General features: G+C 47.1%; 1 protein-coding gene across 3 annotated transcripts in view; it reads right to left on the bottom strand.

The window, feature by feature from the left end:
* LOC144144462 (monocarboxylate transporter 12-like) overlaps window positions 1-18105 on the bottom strand; it is a 74971-nt gene extending 56866 nt beyond the window's left edge. Inside the window, exons 1-7 of one of the 3 annotated variants that reach the window (XM_077675918.1) lie at window positions 17946-18105; window positions 11669-11912; window positions 4997-5239; window positions 2997-3140; window positions 2865-2925; window positions 1924-2703; window positions 175-416 (exon numbers count right to left, since the gene is read on the bottom strand). In XM_077675918.1, the coding sequence (XP_077532044.1) occupies window positions 175-416; window positions 1924-2703; window positions 2865-2925; window positions 2997-3140; window positions 4997-5219 (1450 nt within the window). In that variant the 5' untranslated portion in view covers window positions 5220-5239; window positions 11669-11912; window positions 17946-18105. The remainder of the gene's footprint in view (window positions 1-174; window positions 417-1923; window positions 2704-2864; window positions 2926-2996; window positions 3141-4996; window positions 5240-11668; window positions 11913-17945) is intronic. The other 2 variants (XM_077675919.1, XM_077675921.1) reach the window with 2 other exon arrangements.
* Between the last annotated feature and the right edge of the window lie 1155 nt (window positions 18106-19260).

Here is a 19260-nt window from a genome sequence, read left to right as displayed (position 1 = left end):
GAGCATTCAATTCAATTAGCTTTTGCGCACCTAAAAGGCGCGCCGAGGGAGATTGCGACAGGTTATTTATACCTACTATGTAATCTTTACGTCCGCCCAAATCTATCGCGCAGTGGTCTTATCATTATGATTATCGCCTGCGTAAGCACTAATAGCTAGAAGTAAGCAGCGTACCGATAAGAAGCGGCCTGGGAAAAGCCACCAGTGCGCATGCGAGCGACTGGAAACTCAGGGCAAGCGGCAGGTTTTTCAGCCCCAGGTACTCGACCGTGATGACAGCGAAGAGAATCAGAAGGCTGCCGCTCGCAAGGCCGTACAGCACCGTAGTCAGCACGAGCAGGGCCATGGTGTTCGCGTAGATGAGGCCCACCAGTGACGACGCGATCAGCACGAAGCCCATCGCCATCACGTCCCTCCTGCGTCGAGTTTCAAGGGCATCAGCGCTGACAGTCTTGAAAAACTGGCGGGCATCATCAAGAGGTCCTACGTCACTGCCCTAATTTCGGCACTGCGTTGTTGTGCGTGTTTCTTCTTCGTCCCTGTTTGTCTGCGCCGTAGTAATCTTCAAGCCCTAATTTTAAATTGCAAGCTGCCGCGCGGGTGGAATTTAAAGCGGATGCGCTTCCTGTGTGTGGACTAAGGACATGTGAGCTTTTGGGGTCACCTCAAGCGTGTGGGATTGTAGTGAATATGCACTAGCTAAAGCGACAGCCTACCCATTTTTGTGGAGTATACGCTCTCTATCCCAACTGAAGGGGCATCACATATGGTTTTCCTGATAGGGCACTATAGAATGTCTGAATGCGGAATTTTTCGATTTACCAGGTTTAAGTGTGCCTTCAGAACGAATGCTCTCAAACATGGCAGTGAGCCGCCCAGCAATATACCTTTAACTGAACGCGAGATGAAAAGAGGTATTTAAAAACTTGTTTCGAGGTAGCAGCAATACAATGCGGTATATTCTATGCAGTTTTTGAATTACACGTTGAAAGTGACAGAGATGTTTGGGCTCTTTGTATAACTACGGCAGTGTCACGTCCAGACACTACATGGCGCCACCTTTCGATTCCAGAAACTTTAATGCCGCATTAAATTATTTCCGCCAGTTCATTGAGAAGTTCCCTAATATACAAAATGGTGTGATTGATTGTGGGGTTTAACGCGCCGACGCAACGTAGGCGATGAGGCGCACCGTAGTGGAGGGCTTAATTTTGACCCCCTGGGCATAACGTGCGCCGAAACCTTGTACACACGGGCGTTTTTGCCTTTCGCCTCCATCAGAATAGCGGCCGCCGCGGCCGGGAATCGAACCCGCGACCTCATGCTCAGCAGCACAACGCCTTAGCCACTGAGCCGCCTACTATACAAAACGCTGGTTTCCACATAAGCTAATGAAAACATGCACTCCCCAACGAGCGATTGGCTCTTCCTTTAAGCTTTGTTGAAACTACGCCGTACAAAAGGCTTTCAGCAGGTTAAAAATTAATTCTGGCGCAAATTCCGCTTCGACCCATTCGCTAATTATCACAAAATAGTAGCATTTTCCTTCGCTCTTCTCAATCGTACTTTAGAGAGAATATTGCGGCCTCTCCGTCTGTCTACGCCAAGAAGAGAAGGAAGCTTTTTTTTTCTTTTTGCTAATAAGATAGCTCAGGCAAAAAATTTCTTCGTTTGTGTATTAACGCTTCCGTTCTCACGATGTGGACGCTTGGGCGCTTGATTTGCATTGGTACGACTTGAGGGTTGATGATCTCGACTCTGACTAAGTACCCTGTTTTCTCAGTGTCAAAGAAATGATGCTGGAAAGCTTAAGGTGACTTCTGCCGAATTCACGAATGTTTAACAAACAGCGAGGGACATGCGACCGTGACCACTTCAAGCTCACTGCTAAATGATACTGAGGACCAATAAATTGGCACTTACCTTTGGCAAAGCTTCCTATCCGACAGCTGGCCAGACACAAGTCGCCCGACGATATCGCTGGCTCCAGTACTGGAGAACAGAAGCGCCGCCTGCCATTTGGGTAGCCCTTGCCCCATAGCGTGGTCCACAAGCGTGACTCCGTAAAATACGGTAACGGACGCATAGACAACGGCAGACAACGTGATAACATATGTGATTGGACTCTTCAGAAAGCCCAGCTCTCGACGAACAGCGGAGGCCATCCTCCCCATACAACTGACCGTGCTGTCTTCGCCTGTTTCACCTGTAGCATCGACTGAGCGTACAACCAGACCCCCTTCTTTGCCTGTTATCCCGGTGTCCCCTTGTTCGGCTCCGGAACTGTCCGAAGCCCGCCTCCGAGGAGAGACTCCGTGCGGTTTTTCCACGTCTGCTTCGGCCTTCATTGATATAAGCGTCACACTCGGTGAATGTTCACTGTAGCCACGTTCCATCTGTTTTTCTACGTCCGCGTTGACGGCCACTTTGTAGGAACGAGCGCCACTAAACTGCTTGTTTCCTTTTACAGGTTGGTACCTATCGGAACGTCCTCGGTGGGCAGTTGACTGGGACTTTGGGACGCGATCCTCTGGATTATGTATAAGAAGGGAGCCTGCAGCAGCGTTCAGAGTCAATCCACCGACGATGAGGAAGGTTCCACGCAATCCGTAAACGTCGTTGAGGTAGACAACCACGGAAGGGAACACGAAGGCGACCAGGCTGCCGCCGGCCCAGCTTATTCCACTTCCCGATGCTCGGTACCTGGCAAAAAAAACACATTGTGAACAGTATACACCTCCCTCCCCAAGCAAGAATTTGTGCTTCGGCGTTTCCTCGGTCAAGTAGCTACGCTGACATGCACGCCTTTCGGAATGCAGGAATCTTTCTTTCGCCATATGTGTTATGGTTAAGAAAGTACTCACTTTTTGAAATAGGTGTTGACCGCCAAATCATTGGAGGGGAAAATCAGACCTTGCCCAAAGCCTGCACAAGAACAGAAGCAGAAATATTGGTTATTGTGCGAAACGTTTACACGCGTGTTTCCACTGCCTTACCACAGATGGCGCCGAAGCAGATGGTTATTCCGGTGACATCGTAGAAGACAGCACACAGAAGCACCCCAAGTGCCGTAAGCAGGCTCCCCGCCATGGAGACGGCGCGCAGCGGGAACCTCCGCAGTAGCAGTCCTGCTGCGACACCTGCCCACGCGCGGAGGGACAGTGTGCAAGAGAGAGAGAGAGTGAAAACTTTATTGCATAACAGCCAGTAATCCTAGACGTTGGCCAAGAGCCCTTGGGCTCTAGCAGCGTCTTCGGCCAGTTGAATGGCCCAGACTTGATCAGCTGGGTCGGAGCTGAGCAATACTGTCTCCCATTGCTCTACAGTAGCGATGTTGCGACCTAACGTTGTCGCCTGTGGACAAGCCCACAGCATGTGGGCTAAGTCTGCCCTGTCCTTACACCGGTGGCACTTGTCAGAATATTGTCCAGGGTAACAGCGACTGTACGCAACCGGGTTGGGATACGAGGTGGCCTTTAGAAGTCTCCAAGCCACGGATTGCCATTTACTGAGGGTAGGATGAGCCGGGAGGAAGCGGGTCCGCTCTAGCCTTTAATGATTAGTTATGTCCCTGTAGGACACAAGGCGATCCCTACCCGAACAGCGAAGTGAATGAGCGTTGTTGTCGTCACCAGCTCGGTCAGAAAATCCTCGAGCGGCGTCGTGCGCGCATTCATTCCCAACCAGGCCAGAGTGTGCAGGTGCCCATATTAGAAATATCTTACCCGAACGCTGAATGTTGTTGAGCTCAATCCTTAGAATGGCAGATGCCTCTGGGGAGATGCGCCCCTTGCGTAATTTATAATAGCAGACTTTGAGTCGCTCACCACGTATTGAATTTAAAATTTGTTGAGCGAGCTTGTGTGTTCACAGATATACTGTTCATAATGCGGGTGAATGGGAGTGTGCATCTCATAAAGGCGAAAGAATTGTCTCCAATCTAGCCTTAGACCCATGTTTTGGGGTCTTACCGTCCGAACTGACCATCAAAACTGGTGAGCCGAACGCGCCAGGCACCCGGTAAAATGCACACAGCTTCGTTTGCGTTACTCGTTGCGCTGCGGATTTAGTTGCAGCAACGACAGAAACGAAAATCCAGCTGATTTATTAGTGTCAAAGACACCAAGTGATGAAAACAGGATATGAACCGCACGAGTGGGTGGCTGAGCAAGCCCGCAAAAAGCGGAAACGAGCAATCGATACTGCGGCGAGTAGACTTAGACGTGTGTCCATGGCATGTAGGAGGTGCCAATAATCGACTTTTGGAACGCTGTAATCAATGGACCCTATGATACCCTCCTTCCGAATATGAGGCGGAAATAAAAACTCACAAGCTTAACTCGATACGGCCGACCAAATATTTGAGCGGATTTTTTGTTCTCGAAAGCTCAGAACGATAGCACGTTAGCATGAAGGACCCATCTTCACCTTCTCTAAGGCTGCTTTAAGATATCCAGCTGGTTTTGGTTTGTTTGTTGGACATGCTAAATAAAATGGCCCGACAATATTCTTAACGGCAGCACTCGGGCAGTACAAAATACAATCGATATCAAATAGCTATACGTGATGCTTGCGAATGCTCTATTAGTTTCAAGAATTTCTAGATAATCCATCTGAATTCCGATGAGATTACAAAGAGACAACACTATTAGCTAGTAAAATATTCGAAAGACAACCTGAACAGAATAAGAAATAGCGTCGTGCCGTGCACCTGTGGAAAATAAAGTGAACTTGAATTTGAACTTCTTATTTGAATCAAGAGTTATTTATTTATTTATTTATTTATTTATTTATTTATTTATTTCATTTAAACATGGCTGCACGGTTATTGCAAGTTCTAGTGCTCACTGAAGTGTTGAAAAATACGCAGTAAAATAAGTGTAAACTGACTTGCCATATATGTGCGCCTGCAATGAATTAAACTACATGATAACTAATGTTTTGCAAGAAACACACTATCTGCCCGGCAGAACGCACGTGTACAGAATAGGCTTACCGGACACGTTGACGACGGCTCCGAGGAGGTTGAATGGCCACGAAGCAGCTTCCCGCGACGCCCCCATCTCGCTTACAATGGTGACGAAGATGATTCCACCACAGCGGCTCATTATCATTATCCAAAACAAGGTCCAGGAGCAGGCCACGGCTACAATCCAGCTTCGAGCCGAATCCTGGTACGGCCGAGGAGGCCCGTCCCGCTGTCCCGCTGGAGACGCCATGCTCAACAGCTGTCCTTATGCTTGTGAGGAATAGTAGTCACATTGGCCGCGTATAAGGGAGACAATGTTATCAACACTTTATGCTGACTACCATGACGAGAGATACAATCGATACGGTTAAGAGTGGATAGGTGGCGTACACACTAGGAGAGGGCAAACCCGTCTACTATCGACCGGATTCGGCCCATCAGTAGGACAAGGTGCTCTGTGAGAAGGCAAAAAGTTACTCAGTGCTGATTACTGTGGCACTGCTGAACCACAACCGTCTTTATAGATCGCAACCTGCTCGTGCTCGGCGATTGCGCGTGTGGAATGTGTTATTGCTTGTTTGTCTTCTTTTAGTTCTTTTCGCCACCTCTGCAACTGGCAGCGCTGCAATTGATCCCCATTGCTCCGCTGTGTACGCGTGTGCTCGGCATTGGGCTGCTGTTATTTCGTCTTTTTCTCGGACCGTAGAGTTCACTTTTTTATTTTAACACAAAATTGTTACTTTGCTAAGTTGGAGACAGCACGCACCCGGCTGGCTTCCACCAAACGCGCGCCCACCGGGATATCGCCCCCAAAAAACATTCGCAGCTGCTAACCTTGCTAACGCATTCCATACCGTTCCACGCGTTTCATAGCGCGCGTACAGCAGAAAAAATAAAACACAAATATTCAGCATGTTTGGTTCCATAGCATGGATCAGAAAAATAAACACAAAGAAGCATTTGTGGCGCACAGTTTCATACAGAGCAGCAAAAAAAGACAGGAATAAACACTCAGCGCGCAGTCAGTTATTTACGCGTATAACAAAACATTAAAGCCGTTCATACTTAACGGGAAAGCTGATGGAAGTGCAGAGAAAGTGATTCGCCATAATGGGCTGTAGCGCCGTTATCCGCTCACTGGTATACCCGCGAAAACAATTCAAATTTCCAGCCTCCGTTGTGCTAGAACGCCCCCCGCCTGAAACAGCGTCAGCGGGAGTTCTGTTATTTTGTGCTTGCTTTTCCTCCCGCACGTGCGAGCGTTGCAAAAGCAACACTGCCACTTTTTTTCCGTTACTATCGCAAAAACCAACCCAGCGAGCATTCCTAACTAAATAACTAAATGAACGTGAGTGGTGCCTGTGAATTATGTATATATATATATATATATATATTGCGTCAAATTTACCTGCAGTTTTTTTTTTAAGACGATAGTCTTTCCTGGGCCACTTAAACGCAGAAATTTCGGACTGTCTGTCTGTCGGTGATTCGATTCAGCCACCCGGCCAAAGTGAAATCTTATTTGCGCAATAGTCTTATCGACCAGATTTAGGAGAAATCCCCAAGGTGGAGTAAGATTCTTCAAAGGCAAGTTTGACATCTACCTAAATGCAGCCATACGGCTACAAAGGAAAGCTATACAGCTTTCTCAGAAACTTCGCAGTTGAAGAAAAATTCGCCCTGGTCCAGGATTCGAACCCGGGACCACCGCTTAACCGGAGCAGTCGCTCTACCAACTGAGCTAACCAGGAGGCTAGTCGTTAGTACCGCGAGAGCGAATTGATCAACAACTCGAAGTCATGGACAGGTGTAATCGACCAGATTTAGCAGCCATCTCCAGGGTGGAGTAAGTTTCTATGAAGGAAAGTTTGACATCCACCTGGTCGATTACACCTGTCCTTGACTTCGAGTTGTTTATCAATTCGCTCTCGCGTTACAAACTGCTAGCCTCCTGGTTAGCTCAGTTGGTAGAGCGACTGCTCCGGTTAAGCGGTGGTCCCGGGCTCGAATCCTGGACCAGGACGAATTTTTCTGAGAAATGGTCTTATAAAGTCACAGCCAAACCTAAACGCCTAAGCCCGGTGTCAGTGTTCATACTTGTCAACATAGCTTAACAAGATCAAAATATTACACAAAGATAAGGATGAAAATCAATACACAAGAGGTATTTACAGTGTTTCTTTATTAGAATTCATGAATGCTTGGTTTTTGCGATAGAAAATCAAATGTTCCATCAACGGCAGAAAACCGTCGCCTGCTGTTGCCAGCGCTACCTCTGGGCGTCATTTAAAAAATCAAGCAGCAATAGCAACGAAAGGTTGCACTAGATGGTATACACGTTCCGCTTGAAACGCTCGCGCAGTAGGGCATCGTTGTTCTATAAATTTTGTAGTAGGGTGCCTCAATACACGCGAGTCTCTGCCGTACGGCAGCGCTGGCATCGAGGCACCCAACATGGAGCAGTAGAACGCGGTAAATTCAAATATACTTGAGCCAACCTCCAGCGTGTTATCCTGGGAGGAACGAGACGGGAAAGGAGCAGCATGAGAGGTGAGCGGGAAAGAGAAGGGAGGCCTTTACTTGGCAGGGGCGCCAGTCGACTATCGTCTTTCGGGGACATTTGCGACGAAAGGAGCAGATACGCGGCTAATTTTTTACATCGGTTGCTTCAGTGATGATAGCGGGGAAGAGTCCTCGTCAGGCGATTCAGCCTTTAGTCTCTGTCCCTGTAGCACACTTTGTATTTCGGTCTCTTCAAATAAAGAATGAATGAATGAATGAATGAATGAATGAATGAATGAATGAATGAATGAATGAATGAATGAATGAATGAATTTCGTGCCAGCGATGGGAAGAAAGAAGTTCAATAAAGTGAATTATATTTTGTTCAGAATAGTTTCTTGTTAGCACTTCATGGCCAGTTCGACACGGACGCATGTGAGGAATGAGACAGTAGATGGGTAGGTGATACCTAAGATCGCACATCGAAACCTCTGCTTTTATGTTGTCTCGAGGAAAGCTTGTCCCACAGAGGTGAAGGAATGTCTGCGTGGAAGATGTAATTCTCGTAGGGGAATCTATTACATTCGAACAGCCACACGATTCAAATATTTTTTTGAAAACGTAAGTAAGATGGGATTGTAGAACATGCGCTTATATTAAAGTATCCTACCAATACGGTTTCTAGAACTAGAGCTGCGCTGAATTCAAACAGCCTTTCTGGGAATTTTAGGAAGTCTTCAATAGATCCCGAAGGTGGGCGGTACGCACGAGAAAACAATGTGATAGCATTTGATAGCGAGTGTTTCATAGCTACTATCAACATTCCTGAAATCGGGAATCATTTCATAGGATAAGTCCGAACGTACACTCGCGTGCGATTTGAAGGTAATCGCGTGAGCTTCAACCGATAAAGACGATAACGCCCCCGCGCGGCATTTTGGGCGCGCCTGGGACCTAGTTTATTCATTCTGCTCTCCTTCGGTCGCTGTTCCTTCAAGCAGTCATTACTCCTGCGGCTAGTCAACCACCCTTTCCGCTTTGTGGTGATTTTATGTGCTTGTAATCACGTGCGCGATGCCTTCTTGGTTATCGTGAGCAGCGATAGCACCCATTGCTGCAACTATATACCCACTATTTCCCGACGAAGTGCTTCTGTGCCCCTTTTCGAGAACTGCTGTCAGTTGCAACGCCTCTGTGCTATCTTGCACAGCTTTAGGTAAAATTTCATTACCATTTCGTTTTGGTTTATTTTTATCCCCCCATCCACTTCAGGGTCTTATGACCTCCTCCAATAAACAGCCAATCAATCAAATCAATTTATGCACCAACCGAATACTGGGCTTGTCGTTGCGTCAAGGTTTAAATACTGCATTACTGATAAAAAAAGAGGAAGGGTTACCTGTTTTGCCGCGGGTGTGATGGCTGCTTGAATAAACAGCGAGCCAGGGAGAGAAGAGAGAGAGAGAAAAAAGGTAAAGGAAAGACAGGAATGTTAACCAGGCTACGGCCTAGTATGCTATCCTGCACGGGGGAAAGGGGAACAATGAGGAAAAAGAGGAAAATAGAGAAAGAAGGGGAAGGGTACACACATAGCGCAGAGTGGTGTGCGCAGCGGTAGGACACTATAGACAAACAAGTTCAGTGAGTTCATAGAGGGTAGTCTTTCGCGCTACAGTCTTCTGTGCAATTCCGTCGTTTTTAGAAAACACAGGAGCGCTTTTGTCGCCTTGTCCGTAGATGACCGAAAAGACCAGTGGCCCAGGATTGTCTCCTCAGAGAAAGGGCGCCGAGAGTCTAACTTTCGTAGAGTCGAAGAGAGTTGGCTTCATTCAGATGAAAACCGTGGACACTTGCATAGGACGTGTCGTATGGTCTCTGGTGTGTCACAGACTTCGCACGCCGCACTGGCTGCCATTCCAATCAAATAGGAGTAAGCATTTGTGAATGCGACCCCAAGCCAGAAACGACAAAGAATGGTTGCATCAGATCATGGGAGGCCTAATGGGAGGGGGCGCTGAAGATGCGGGTCCAGGGAATGAATACGAGCACTCGTGAACTCTTTGGTAGTCCATTTGGATAGCGTGGTCTCCCGAGCAAGTTTGCGGAGAGTCCTAGCGGCGTCCGTCCTGGATAACGGAATAGATATGGTCTCCGTTTTTTGGTGTGCCAAGCAGGCGGCAGCGTCCGCACTTTCTTTTCCGACAATGCCGCAATGACTGGGAAGCCACCGAAAGGCAATGTCATGACCCGCTTGGGTGGCACGGTCGTACAGTAGTCTGACCTCGGCCAGCAGCTGTTCATGAGGTCCACGGCACAGGGCTGGCTGGAGCGATTGAAGCGCAAGCTTTGAATCGCAGAAGATCGCCCATCTTCGGCATGAAGTTTGTTCAACGGTGTGAAGGGCACGACAGATGGCGGTAAGTTCTGCAGCTGTGGAAGTGGCAAGATGGGCTATTTTGATATATTGGGACATGGACGTTTGTGGTATAACAACGGCGCCGGCAGAACCAGTTGTTACAGAGCCATCGGTGTAAATATGGGTGCGGTCACTGTATCTCTCGTGTAAATAAATGAGAGTCAGCTGCTGTAGTGCCAGCGTTGGAAAATCTTGTTTCTTTGTTAAGCCTGGGATAGTGAGGAATGCTCGAGGCTGCGTCGTACACCAAAGTGTGAGTGGCGGCCTCATTGCAGGCGTATAGTTGGACGGCATGCTGGTGATGTTGGAAGCGACAACCTTTGCGGAAGACGCATGGGCACGTGCGCGCGCGCCTGCAAAAGGCTGCAGGGAAAGAAGAATGCGTAAACTAGGAACCGGGCGCAGTCAAACAAGCCGCGCGGGTGCGTTAGCGTCGTGGTCGGTCGGCGGTAGCTCGATTACCTTCAAATCGCACGCGACTGTACGACATAAACAGCAATTCCACCACCACTCGTTTCCGGACGAGAAACAGAAACACAATCATAATTATTTATAGAGTAGTACTCATCAGGCAAAAACTACGCTTCGCTGAAACGCAACAAGTCAAAAGAGAATTTTAACTTTAACAGAAACAAACAAACTTCATTAATTTTATTTCTCAGGCTTCTGGAATTCAAATGAAAAACTGAAAAGGGACAAAGGTTTATTAGCGATACAATGTCGTACCAAAATTGATCAAACTGCTGCAAAGCCATGGCCTAATATTTAACTGCTGACGTTCATGCCATTACGTTAAACTTGTCACTTTAGAGCGGACAGATCTCGCTCGTCCCGAATAACTACCACTCGATAGCCGCTCGCCTTCCTGACCCGCACCTTTCCGTAGGAATGCCACATGAACTGATAACCAGATTCTAGATTGCCATTCTTTGGCTTTCGACGAAAGGGCACGTGTGAGTCGGGTCAAATTTTCACAAATGTAGGAGTTTTGATTTTCCTGCTCTAGTTCTTTTTTGTTTGCGTGCCAGTAATCATGCAGTTCTTGGCACGTGAAACGAACTATGATAGCTCGCGTCTTTCCTGGTTCAGTGGGAAGCCTGCGAATAGCTTCGACGTCATTTTTGCTTTGGGGGGAGGACCTTGACCTGTTTTGCTATTTCATTCACTTTTGTTACCAAGTCACCTTTTTCCGTTTCTTGAACACCGTGTATTTCGACGTGTATAGGACGGATATGGTATTCGAGGATATTTACATCCAGTTGGAGGTGCACCAGTTCTTTGCTCGAGTCTGCAACCTCCAGGTTTCGGGCTCGCTTAGTTAATTCTTTTATTGCTTTTTCTTGGGAAGCAAGACGAGCTATCAATTTTCTCAGAAAGCACTTGGGCTGACGCCTCAAGTTTTCCCATTTTCGTTGGCAGAGTCAAGAGAGCGTCGAGTTTAGGGTTCTATTCAAGAAGCTGGCTTGCAACATCTTTGTCAATTTTTTTGCTTTCCTGTCGCACCATTTTCTTTCTGAGTGGCGCCTCGGCAGGTATCACACTTCCAATGCTTCTTTTTACCATCGGGTTCCCAGTGAAAGAGTCTTCGCTTACTCCTGAGCAGTCATCGAGGTGGAATTTGAATTTACATTGACTGCAAATCATGTAAAGGCCGTTATCGGGGATTTCCAAGTGAGAAGCACAACAGCGTGACATTTTCACCCCGGATTCAGGTACAGAGATACACAGCTTTGGCAGCAGCTGCAGACACTAAATGGGTAGTCGAAAATAACACAACCAACCTGTAAAACAGAAGCAGAGTTGCAGCGAAGCGCTAAGCCGCTGCCGCCGCTGCCAAATGACGGGAGTCGCCCCTCGGTGAATCCACGAGTTCACAGGTGTCGTTCATGCCACCGATGTCGCCGACGATGGTTGACCGAAAATTTCAGTCAAGTCGGCTGCATCCCGAGAAAGATCTGTGAATCGTAGAGAGGAGGCCCGGTCTCACAAATTCCGGGCGCAGCTAGCGTTGTCTCTCGTCTTTCACTGTAATACAGAAGAAGAGTTGTAGCGATGAGCTCAGCCGCTGCCGCCGCTGCCAAAAAATCGACGGAAGGCTCGGCGGCAAACCTATCCAAAAGAAACGCTTTCGAGAAAGAATACGCTGGAAAAAAAAAAAAAAAAAAGCTTTTTTTTGTATTTTGCGTTCAGTTTAAGCACATCGCACGCGATGGTATTTGTTGCGTATAGCTGAGAAAGACTGGCAGCCGCACGGTATAACGTCAATTTCCTTTCACCAGGTTCCGACCGGTTCGGTACCGCGGCACTGGTTCAAAAAGACGTCCCGAAGTAACTGCGGTCCTCAGTGCAGGCATTGACCGGGGATGGCTGGCACGCGAACTTTACCATTTGTTGGGATTGTAAGCCACCCCGGGAGAGCTTCTGCAAAAAGCGTGCCTGCAGTTATGGTCAAAATGTTGCAGCCGGTGAAGAAGTTGCCGCCGATTAGCGCTCCCTTCGCTAGAAAAGTATTCTGTTTGCGTGCAAGAATGACGCTGCTTCCACGCACAGATGAACCTGTTGGAGCTACTTTGTACAAGTTCACGCCTTCACTGTGAAGATTTGGAAGTAAAATAAGGAATGCCGTGGTCGAGCAGGCAGATATGCATACATGTGGTTTACTTGCGCTCGTTGACGTTTGCATAGCTGAGAACCGTCAATTCTCGGTGCTGGCCGGTATTATGGATACTGACTGTAATGGTCGGTATTGATTGGTACAACCGCTTCATTTTATCGGGACAATATTTTGATGGAGGCGAAAAGCAAAAACGCCCGTATGTACGAGATTTCGGCGCACGTTAAAGATACCCAGGTGGTAAAAATTAATCCGGAGCCCTCCACTACGGCGCGCCTCATCGTGTGCGTTGCGTCGGCGCGTTAAACGCTACAATCAATTATGCGGACATTAGCAAATCGCACTTCGAGCGAAGCGAAGCGGTGAAGCTGGCGAGGCTTGGGATTAAATTTACCACTACCTGACGGAGCGCGCCGTGCCTACAAAGCAATTTTGTAGCGTCAGCTACCTGGCCGAGGTTGAACAGTTTCGCGTGGCTCCTGGAGAGCCATGCTGCGCATGCGCGAGGAGCAGTGACGACACACGGCGCACAGCTGGCGCGCCAAAGCCGCCGCCGCCCGCGCCTCGTCGGTCTGCGCATTCCAGAGGAGTGACGTCATAGCCGCGGCAGACGCATTGGCGCCGGCGCGTGCCCAGCAGTGCGCCTCCGTTGCGCAGTAGCCAAGTCTGACACTGCGCTGGAGCCGCTTGACAGCGCCTCTCATTTTGTGCGCATGCGCAGAGGTATCAGTGGGGGTATATATATAGCGGTGTGTTTCATAGACAACCAGGAAAGCTTTGAATAACTAGCTGAACCTTAGCTCACGCTACTTATATTCTGGCACAGTCGAGCTAAGCCACTGATAATTTTTTTTTCGGCACGCGGGCTCCCATTATCACCGGCTGTTAAGGCAGTCGCTGGCTAATCAAGCACGCCTTTCTACCTTGCTAAGAGCACCGTTTTCAGCAGTGAACTCTTTGCGCCGAAGGATAGAACAGCCGCCAGGGGGAAAGGTGGTATGTAACGAATCGTTTTTAGACAAACAGGGTTTACGGCGGAGAACATTCAAAAGGCCTACAAGATCGCGGGAATGGATATCTTGTACGCGGTGAATGTTACAGCAGATAACGAACTGAGGGCGCCTGTGTCCAATGACAAATCGAATTGTGAATGCGCAACAGTGCGCTCACTCGCATGCATGACGCCCTTCCTTTTTTTCTTTATTGAAGCAAAATTTCGGTGTCCTCACTGATAGCGTCTGTACCGCGAAAACGCCCTGCAGCAAAGCTGACTTTTTCTGAAGATTATAACGAATAATCGTGGATGAAGTGAAAGAAAAAAAGTCACGGATGCTTGCACTCACGCGCAAGACTTTAATGGCGGAGCTGTTGTAAGTGATCATTGACGGACAGAAAGTTGAGTTGTAGTATCATTGTGTTATCGTGGTTGACATCGGCGGCATGGCATTTCAACGACCTTATTTTGAGCAAGGCCAGAGTGAGCCCGTCGTTTTTGTCGACGTTTTCGTACGCTACTCGGCAAGCGCTACTTATCATCTGCCACGCACGCCGAGCCTCTCGAAGCGCGGCCTCTTCCTCGGCCGTGCAAACTACCCGCGTCCGGGCCATGTGGAGTGGACCTACAGCAGTCTCGACATTCAAGTAGCGGCTCTCTTACGGCACAGAGCGCATGCGCACGAGCACGAATGAACGAAGGGCGTACGCTATCCGCGCAAGTGGCGCCACGATACGGCGAATGCTGGAGTTTTTTGTTGCCAATGTTGGCGAATCTCCCTAAATGTTTCACGAATGTGTTGTTTTGACGAACGTGCGCTCGAGGCACGCGTGCAAGAGCGCTCGGCATTTTCTTGGCATTTTTAACTTCGGACGCACAAACGATTCGCTCAACAGCTTCGCTGTTAAAAACGCTTCAGTGGCTGCAGAATCAAACCCGGGCCCCTCGCGTTGTGAAGCCGGCGTCTATTCGATTGCTTTATTTCGGCATGGTTGAAACTCAGTCTAAACTCAGACGACAACCACAGATTCCGTCACGAAAAAGCTCCGCATTCAACCATCGTCGTCGTTAGACGGATGGGTGAATGATTCTTTTCTTTCTTTCTTCGTTATTTCTTTCTTCATAGTAGGCGGAGCAGAGGCTGAAAGCTTGATAATTGATCAAAAAAAAAAAAACAGAGTCAGCAGGGAAACGCTACCTAAGTTGCCATTGGCTGCGAACTCGCTGCCGGGGGGGGGGGGGGGGGGGGGGGATACGGCGTCTTCTGCTTCATGGCGGCACCGTGACATCCCAGTGGCCACGCCTTGAGATCTCGTAAAGCGGGGAAGTCAAACGCACTCATTGCCGTCTCGTCTGCATCCTAGTATTTTTTGCACTGCTTTCTTAAAAGGGCTGAGATGCCTCTCTGATTTTGTTTTATTCTGCGCAGCTAATCCTGGTAAACATAGCAGCTTTTAGGATCGATTTTTTTCACGTCAGTGTTCTGTCAAGTATGGCTGCATTGCCCCTCATTCTCCTTTGAAATTCTTGTTTTAATAGAACCCTTGGCCTACGGTCTAGCTGTACACCTAATTAAAACTCTCTCGGTTGTAATGACAGCTTTGAAAGTCTTTCACACGAGAAGGTTCATTATCAGTTATTTTAATTTGCAAACATTTATTAGTACGAAATAGTTGCACGCCCTGCTGTTCACGTGGAGAAAGGGCATCTGCCCCTATTTTTAGGTGTCTCAGCTATCGTCACAACGCCGAGCGATAACGTGCGCAGAGCGATAACGTACTGGGGTAGTTTCCCGTCACAGTTCCTGCAGCCGAATTGTGTGCAATGATATTGAACGGGTTCTATCGGCACGAGGTCACCACCAAAGTCGCGCGCCGTTCGAAACAGGATGTGAATCTCAAGCGTATGCATTTAGCAACTTGGATATGCACTTTGGGTATATGAGTTATCAACAGACACCGTTTTCAATATCAGTAGAGCAGACATAAATGTGTGTGCGTCTATGCACGTGCCTTTGTTAAGGATTAGCGCTGTCTCAACACTCAAATTTGTTCATAATTTTCACATACATTTTATGTCACCTTCATGCCGTGTGCTAGAAAGCTTCGCTGGTCATCTACCTTGCCAGAATGGCATGACTGATGATATTTTTTTTTGCAGCCATTCAGTTCCTGTGAGCAGAAATCGGCTTTAAAAAAGCAACGTTAAAATGTCAACGTAAACAAATTGCGTGCTAAAAAATTCACGTCAAGTACCTGCCGAAATGCGCCAAGATATGCTTCGCAAATAAAAGTGCTTTTCGGGCAAAAAACAGCCAGAATTGTCCTGAACAATTAACGGTCGGAAGACATGAATGTCGCTTGGGAAGTTTGTCAAGGTTCTGTGAAGGCGCAACATTTACCGGAAATAATTGTGAACAATATGTGGCCTGATATTTGCATGTTTTCACCTCACAAATATATGACGTTATCAGTTATGTTATCTCACCGAACATCGCAAGAAGTTATGATGTTAACATCGCATGGTGTTATCTCACAGAAGCGGGTTGTTGCAGTGTCTTATATGACATTAAAAAAAACCTAGCGGAGCGTCACCAGTTTCTGAAACATATGAACAAACATTTTGATTGCTGCCACCTCCTGGTAAATAATTTTAAAACTGCCGAAAACTGTTCACACGTCCTTTCATGGAAATAGGTCACTTTATTAATTTGCACGAAAATTATTGGCCCGCCTTTCAGCGCAGTAACTACAGAAATATCTCAGTGCGTTGCATTGAAGTATTTGTGCACCTGACATGACAAATATATGATGACGAGAGCACGTCGCCCTCATATGCTTTGAGCAGCTTCGTTACTGACAACTTGCTAATTAAAACTGAATAATTATTCATTAAAGCCCCTGTTTAACACATGCACGATTTTTTACATCTGCTGTATGGAAACTACTTTTAAGCTGAATATCGATAAATTTTTTCAGAATAAAATGTTTCGCCGTATGCTTTTATAACCATCTACGGGTTCGAGAGCGTAGGCAGCAAACCTGTGATTTGGTTTGGATGACAGAGTAACATTTCTGCTAGACTCAGTATTTTACGAAGTATTTTTCACAGCAAGGCTGGTGGAGACAAAATCGCAGCTTAGTGAGGCACACATATGTTTTGATAGGGTGGAATCATACATCTAGAATTAATTTTTCTCGGTCTTGTTGTTATTGACTGTGCGGATAGAAGATGACAACCGTAAGTTTTATCAAAGTTGTCTACAGCAATAAAACACACACTATAACGCCATAAAAAACATGCGGATATCTACAGGTGACACCAAACGGCCAATAATAGTTTTTGAAGGTTCAGATAGCTATGATTCGCTAACACTAGATCAAATCAAGGTTCATTTTTTCAAACTTTGGTACAGCGTCGACCATGTTGCCGGTCACTCTGGCAAAAAGCTCTAGAGACAGCTTGACGGGGCCAGAGCGCCGGTGCAGCTGCGAAAAATTTGGTCCTGAACAGTACATTGCACGACTTCATTTGCTGAAAACAAAAATTATACAGAAGCAATGCTATAGTACACCGAACAATATTTCGGCATTATTAATCAATCACGTAGAAATCCAACTCTACAAAATGTCAAACACATACCACAGAAAATGTCAGTCCTGAGAAGGACGTGAAAAACATTTTTGATACAAACATCACGGTAATTTGTCGTTAAAAATTATAGAGTGCAATTCTTTGCGACTGATACGGGCACATTCACCAGGCGTAATCGGTTAAGCATCACAGGTATGCTGTAACTAAGCGATTGTAAAAAGTAGTCAGTGCGACGTCGGGAAACAACATATTTATCTCGTTCACGAGTTTGACCTGTTTCGGTTCGCAGTGGCAGGCCAGACATTTCCACTAAAAATTATGGTGGGCAGTGCTCGAAAAGTAAAGCTGTTACAAGAGGCGGTACCTATAAAGATTCTGAATTTTTATTATCTCGTAATGGTTAAATAACTCTTTGGTGGGATGCAGATACGGAACACCCCTAATGCATCGAATGACTTTTTTTTTCAAGGAGCTTTTTTTTCTCAAGAGATTAAAAACATCCCCACAGTACTTGTACACCTTTTGTCGTGTTAGCCTGTCACTGTTGAAAGGCCAAATTGGTTAGCACGACATTCATACGAAAAAATACGGCGTTATGTTCTTATTAATAACCCAATACGCACATGCAGTGTGATGTTTTCGAATTTTACGAGCTAAGGCGCAAAAGAGAAACCTCTTGCAGCAGCAAAAGCATCGCCTATGGTATAACAACATGCGTGCCCAATATGCTACTTGTATTAACTGCACCATTTGGCGGGTTTCTTCTGGCAATCATAAACCGAATAAGCTCAAAAGCTGCAAATAGCTACGGCGCGCTAGCCTAGCGGACAAAGAGAAAAAGAACATGTTACGGTACCACGTCCACAGTCGCAGACCCTCAGGCGATGTCTTTCGGGCGGCAGAAATCCTCCGCGTCAAGTTTTGCTCTTTCTTTCTTTTCATGCCATTAAAGAAACATGTTGAAGGTGTCAGCCCCACTTTACAGACTGCGGATTGCAGCCCCATGTGCAGGCAGCGGCACGGTTAGAATAATCAGTAGCCTCTCCAAGCCGCCTGCGATAAAAGGCCGATGCGCTCGTGTATGACCCTTGATCGCCGAGGAGCGCTCAAAATCTAGAGGACAGCTCACGTCGACGTATTTTTATTTCAGGTAAGCGTTGGAAAGGCTGGCTTGCTGCCGAAGGCATGCGGTGCGTCAAACATTTGTCACTTCGACCTGGCTACCTCGGCTCTTGACATAAATATTGGCTTACAGTTGGATTGGCACCAACTACAGTAGTATCTCGATGAACAAAAATCGCTTAAACGGAATTTCCGCTTAAAGGGAACAGTAGCCTGTAAATTGGTTGGTTTTGTATTCAGATAATGTAAAAAAAACTCGGTAATCGTAACTAAAATATCCGCGTAATGACGTTGGTGCACCGGCTGAGAGCAACGTACACGCCCTCCTCTTCGCACCTTTGTCTTCTTCTCCTTCTTCTTCTTAAAGGAGCCATGAAGATAAAATACAAGTTGGGTTTATTAGAAAGACTGCTTAGTCCCGATAACAATGATACCAATATCATCGCAATCTTCGAACAAATAACGGAGATATGAAAGAAAACGAGAGAAGCAGTCGCGACCCCCTAGCCAATTTCCCGCAACTTTTCTATGACGTCACGGAACCTTGTTTGTGCGATTGGCGGCCGCCTAACTGGCCTGTCGCGACGACACATGACTGGACGTCTTTAATGGGGCCGCTAGTTCCATTTGACCGCATCACTTCAATGCTAACGTGCAGTTAACGCACTGAAAATTATGTTTTATTGTTGGCCCGTGTGACGTCATTGTTGCTCATAACACGTCACTGTGGCGCACAACTTGAAAGTTTTTAAATACTTCTTGCTTTTTTTTTGTTAAAAAACATCTTTTGTGGCTGTAATGTTGCTGAGTGAGATACTGAATCCTAGTTCTTTCAAATTAAACGAAGTTGTATTTTCTCTTCATGGCTCCTTTAAGCGGTTCCCCTACGGGAAGATGACGACGGTGGTTGAACGCGAAGCTATCTCGTGATGGATTTTTTGGTTGGGCAATCCCTAGGGGCATCCTGCCACAATCATCATCAGAGGAGCTGCGGACGGGTCACGAACAAGTGACATTCCACGAGCAAGAGATGCTCCGCATCCAAAAAA

Source organism: Haemaphysalis longicornis, unplaced genomic scaffold, assembly GCF_048455015.1.
Source record: "Haemaphysalis longicornis isolate Haplotype H1 unplaced genomic scaffold, Haemaphysalis longicornis Haplotype H1 scaffold_7, whole genome shotgun sequence".
Lineage (NCBI taxonomy): Eukaryota > Metazoa > Arthropoda > Arachnida > Ixodida > Ixodidae > Haemaphysalis > Haemaphysalis longicornis.
This window is presented reverse-complemented; position numbering and strand designations above follow the sequence as displayed.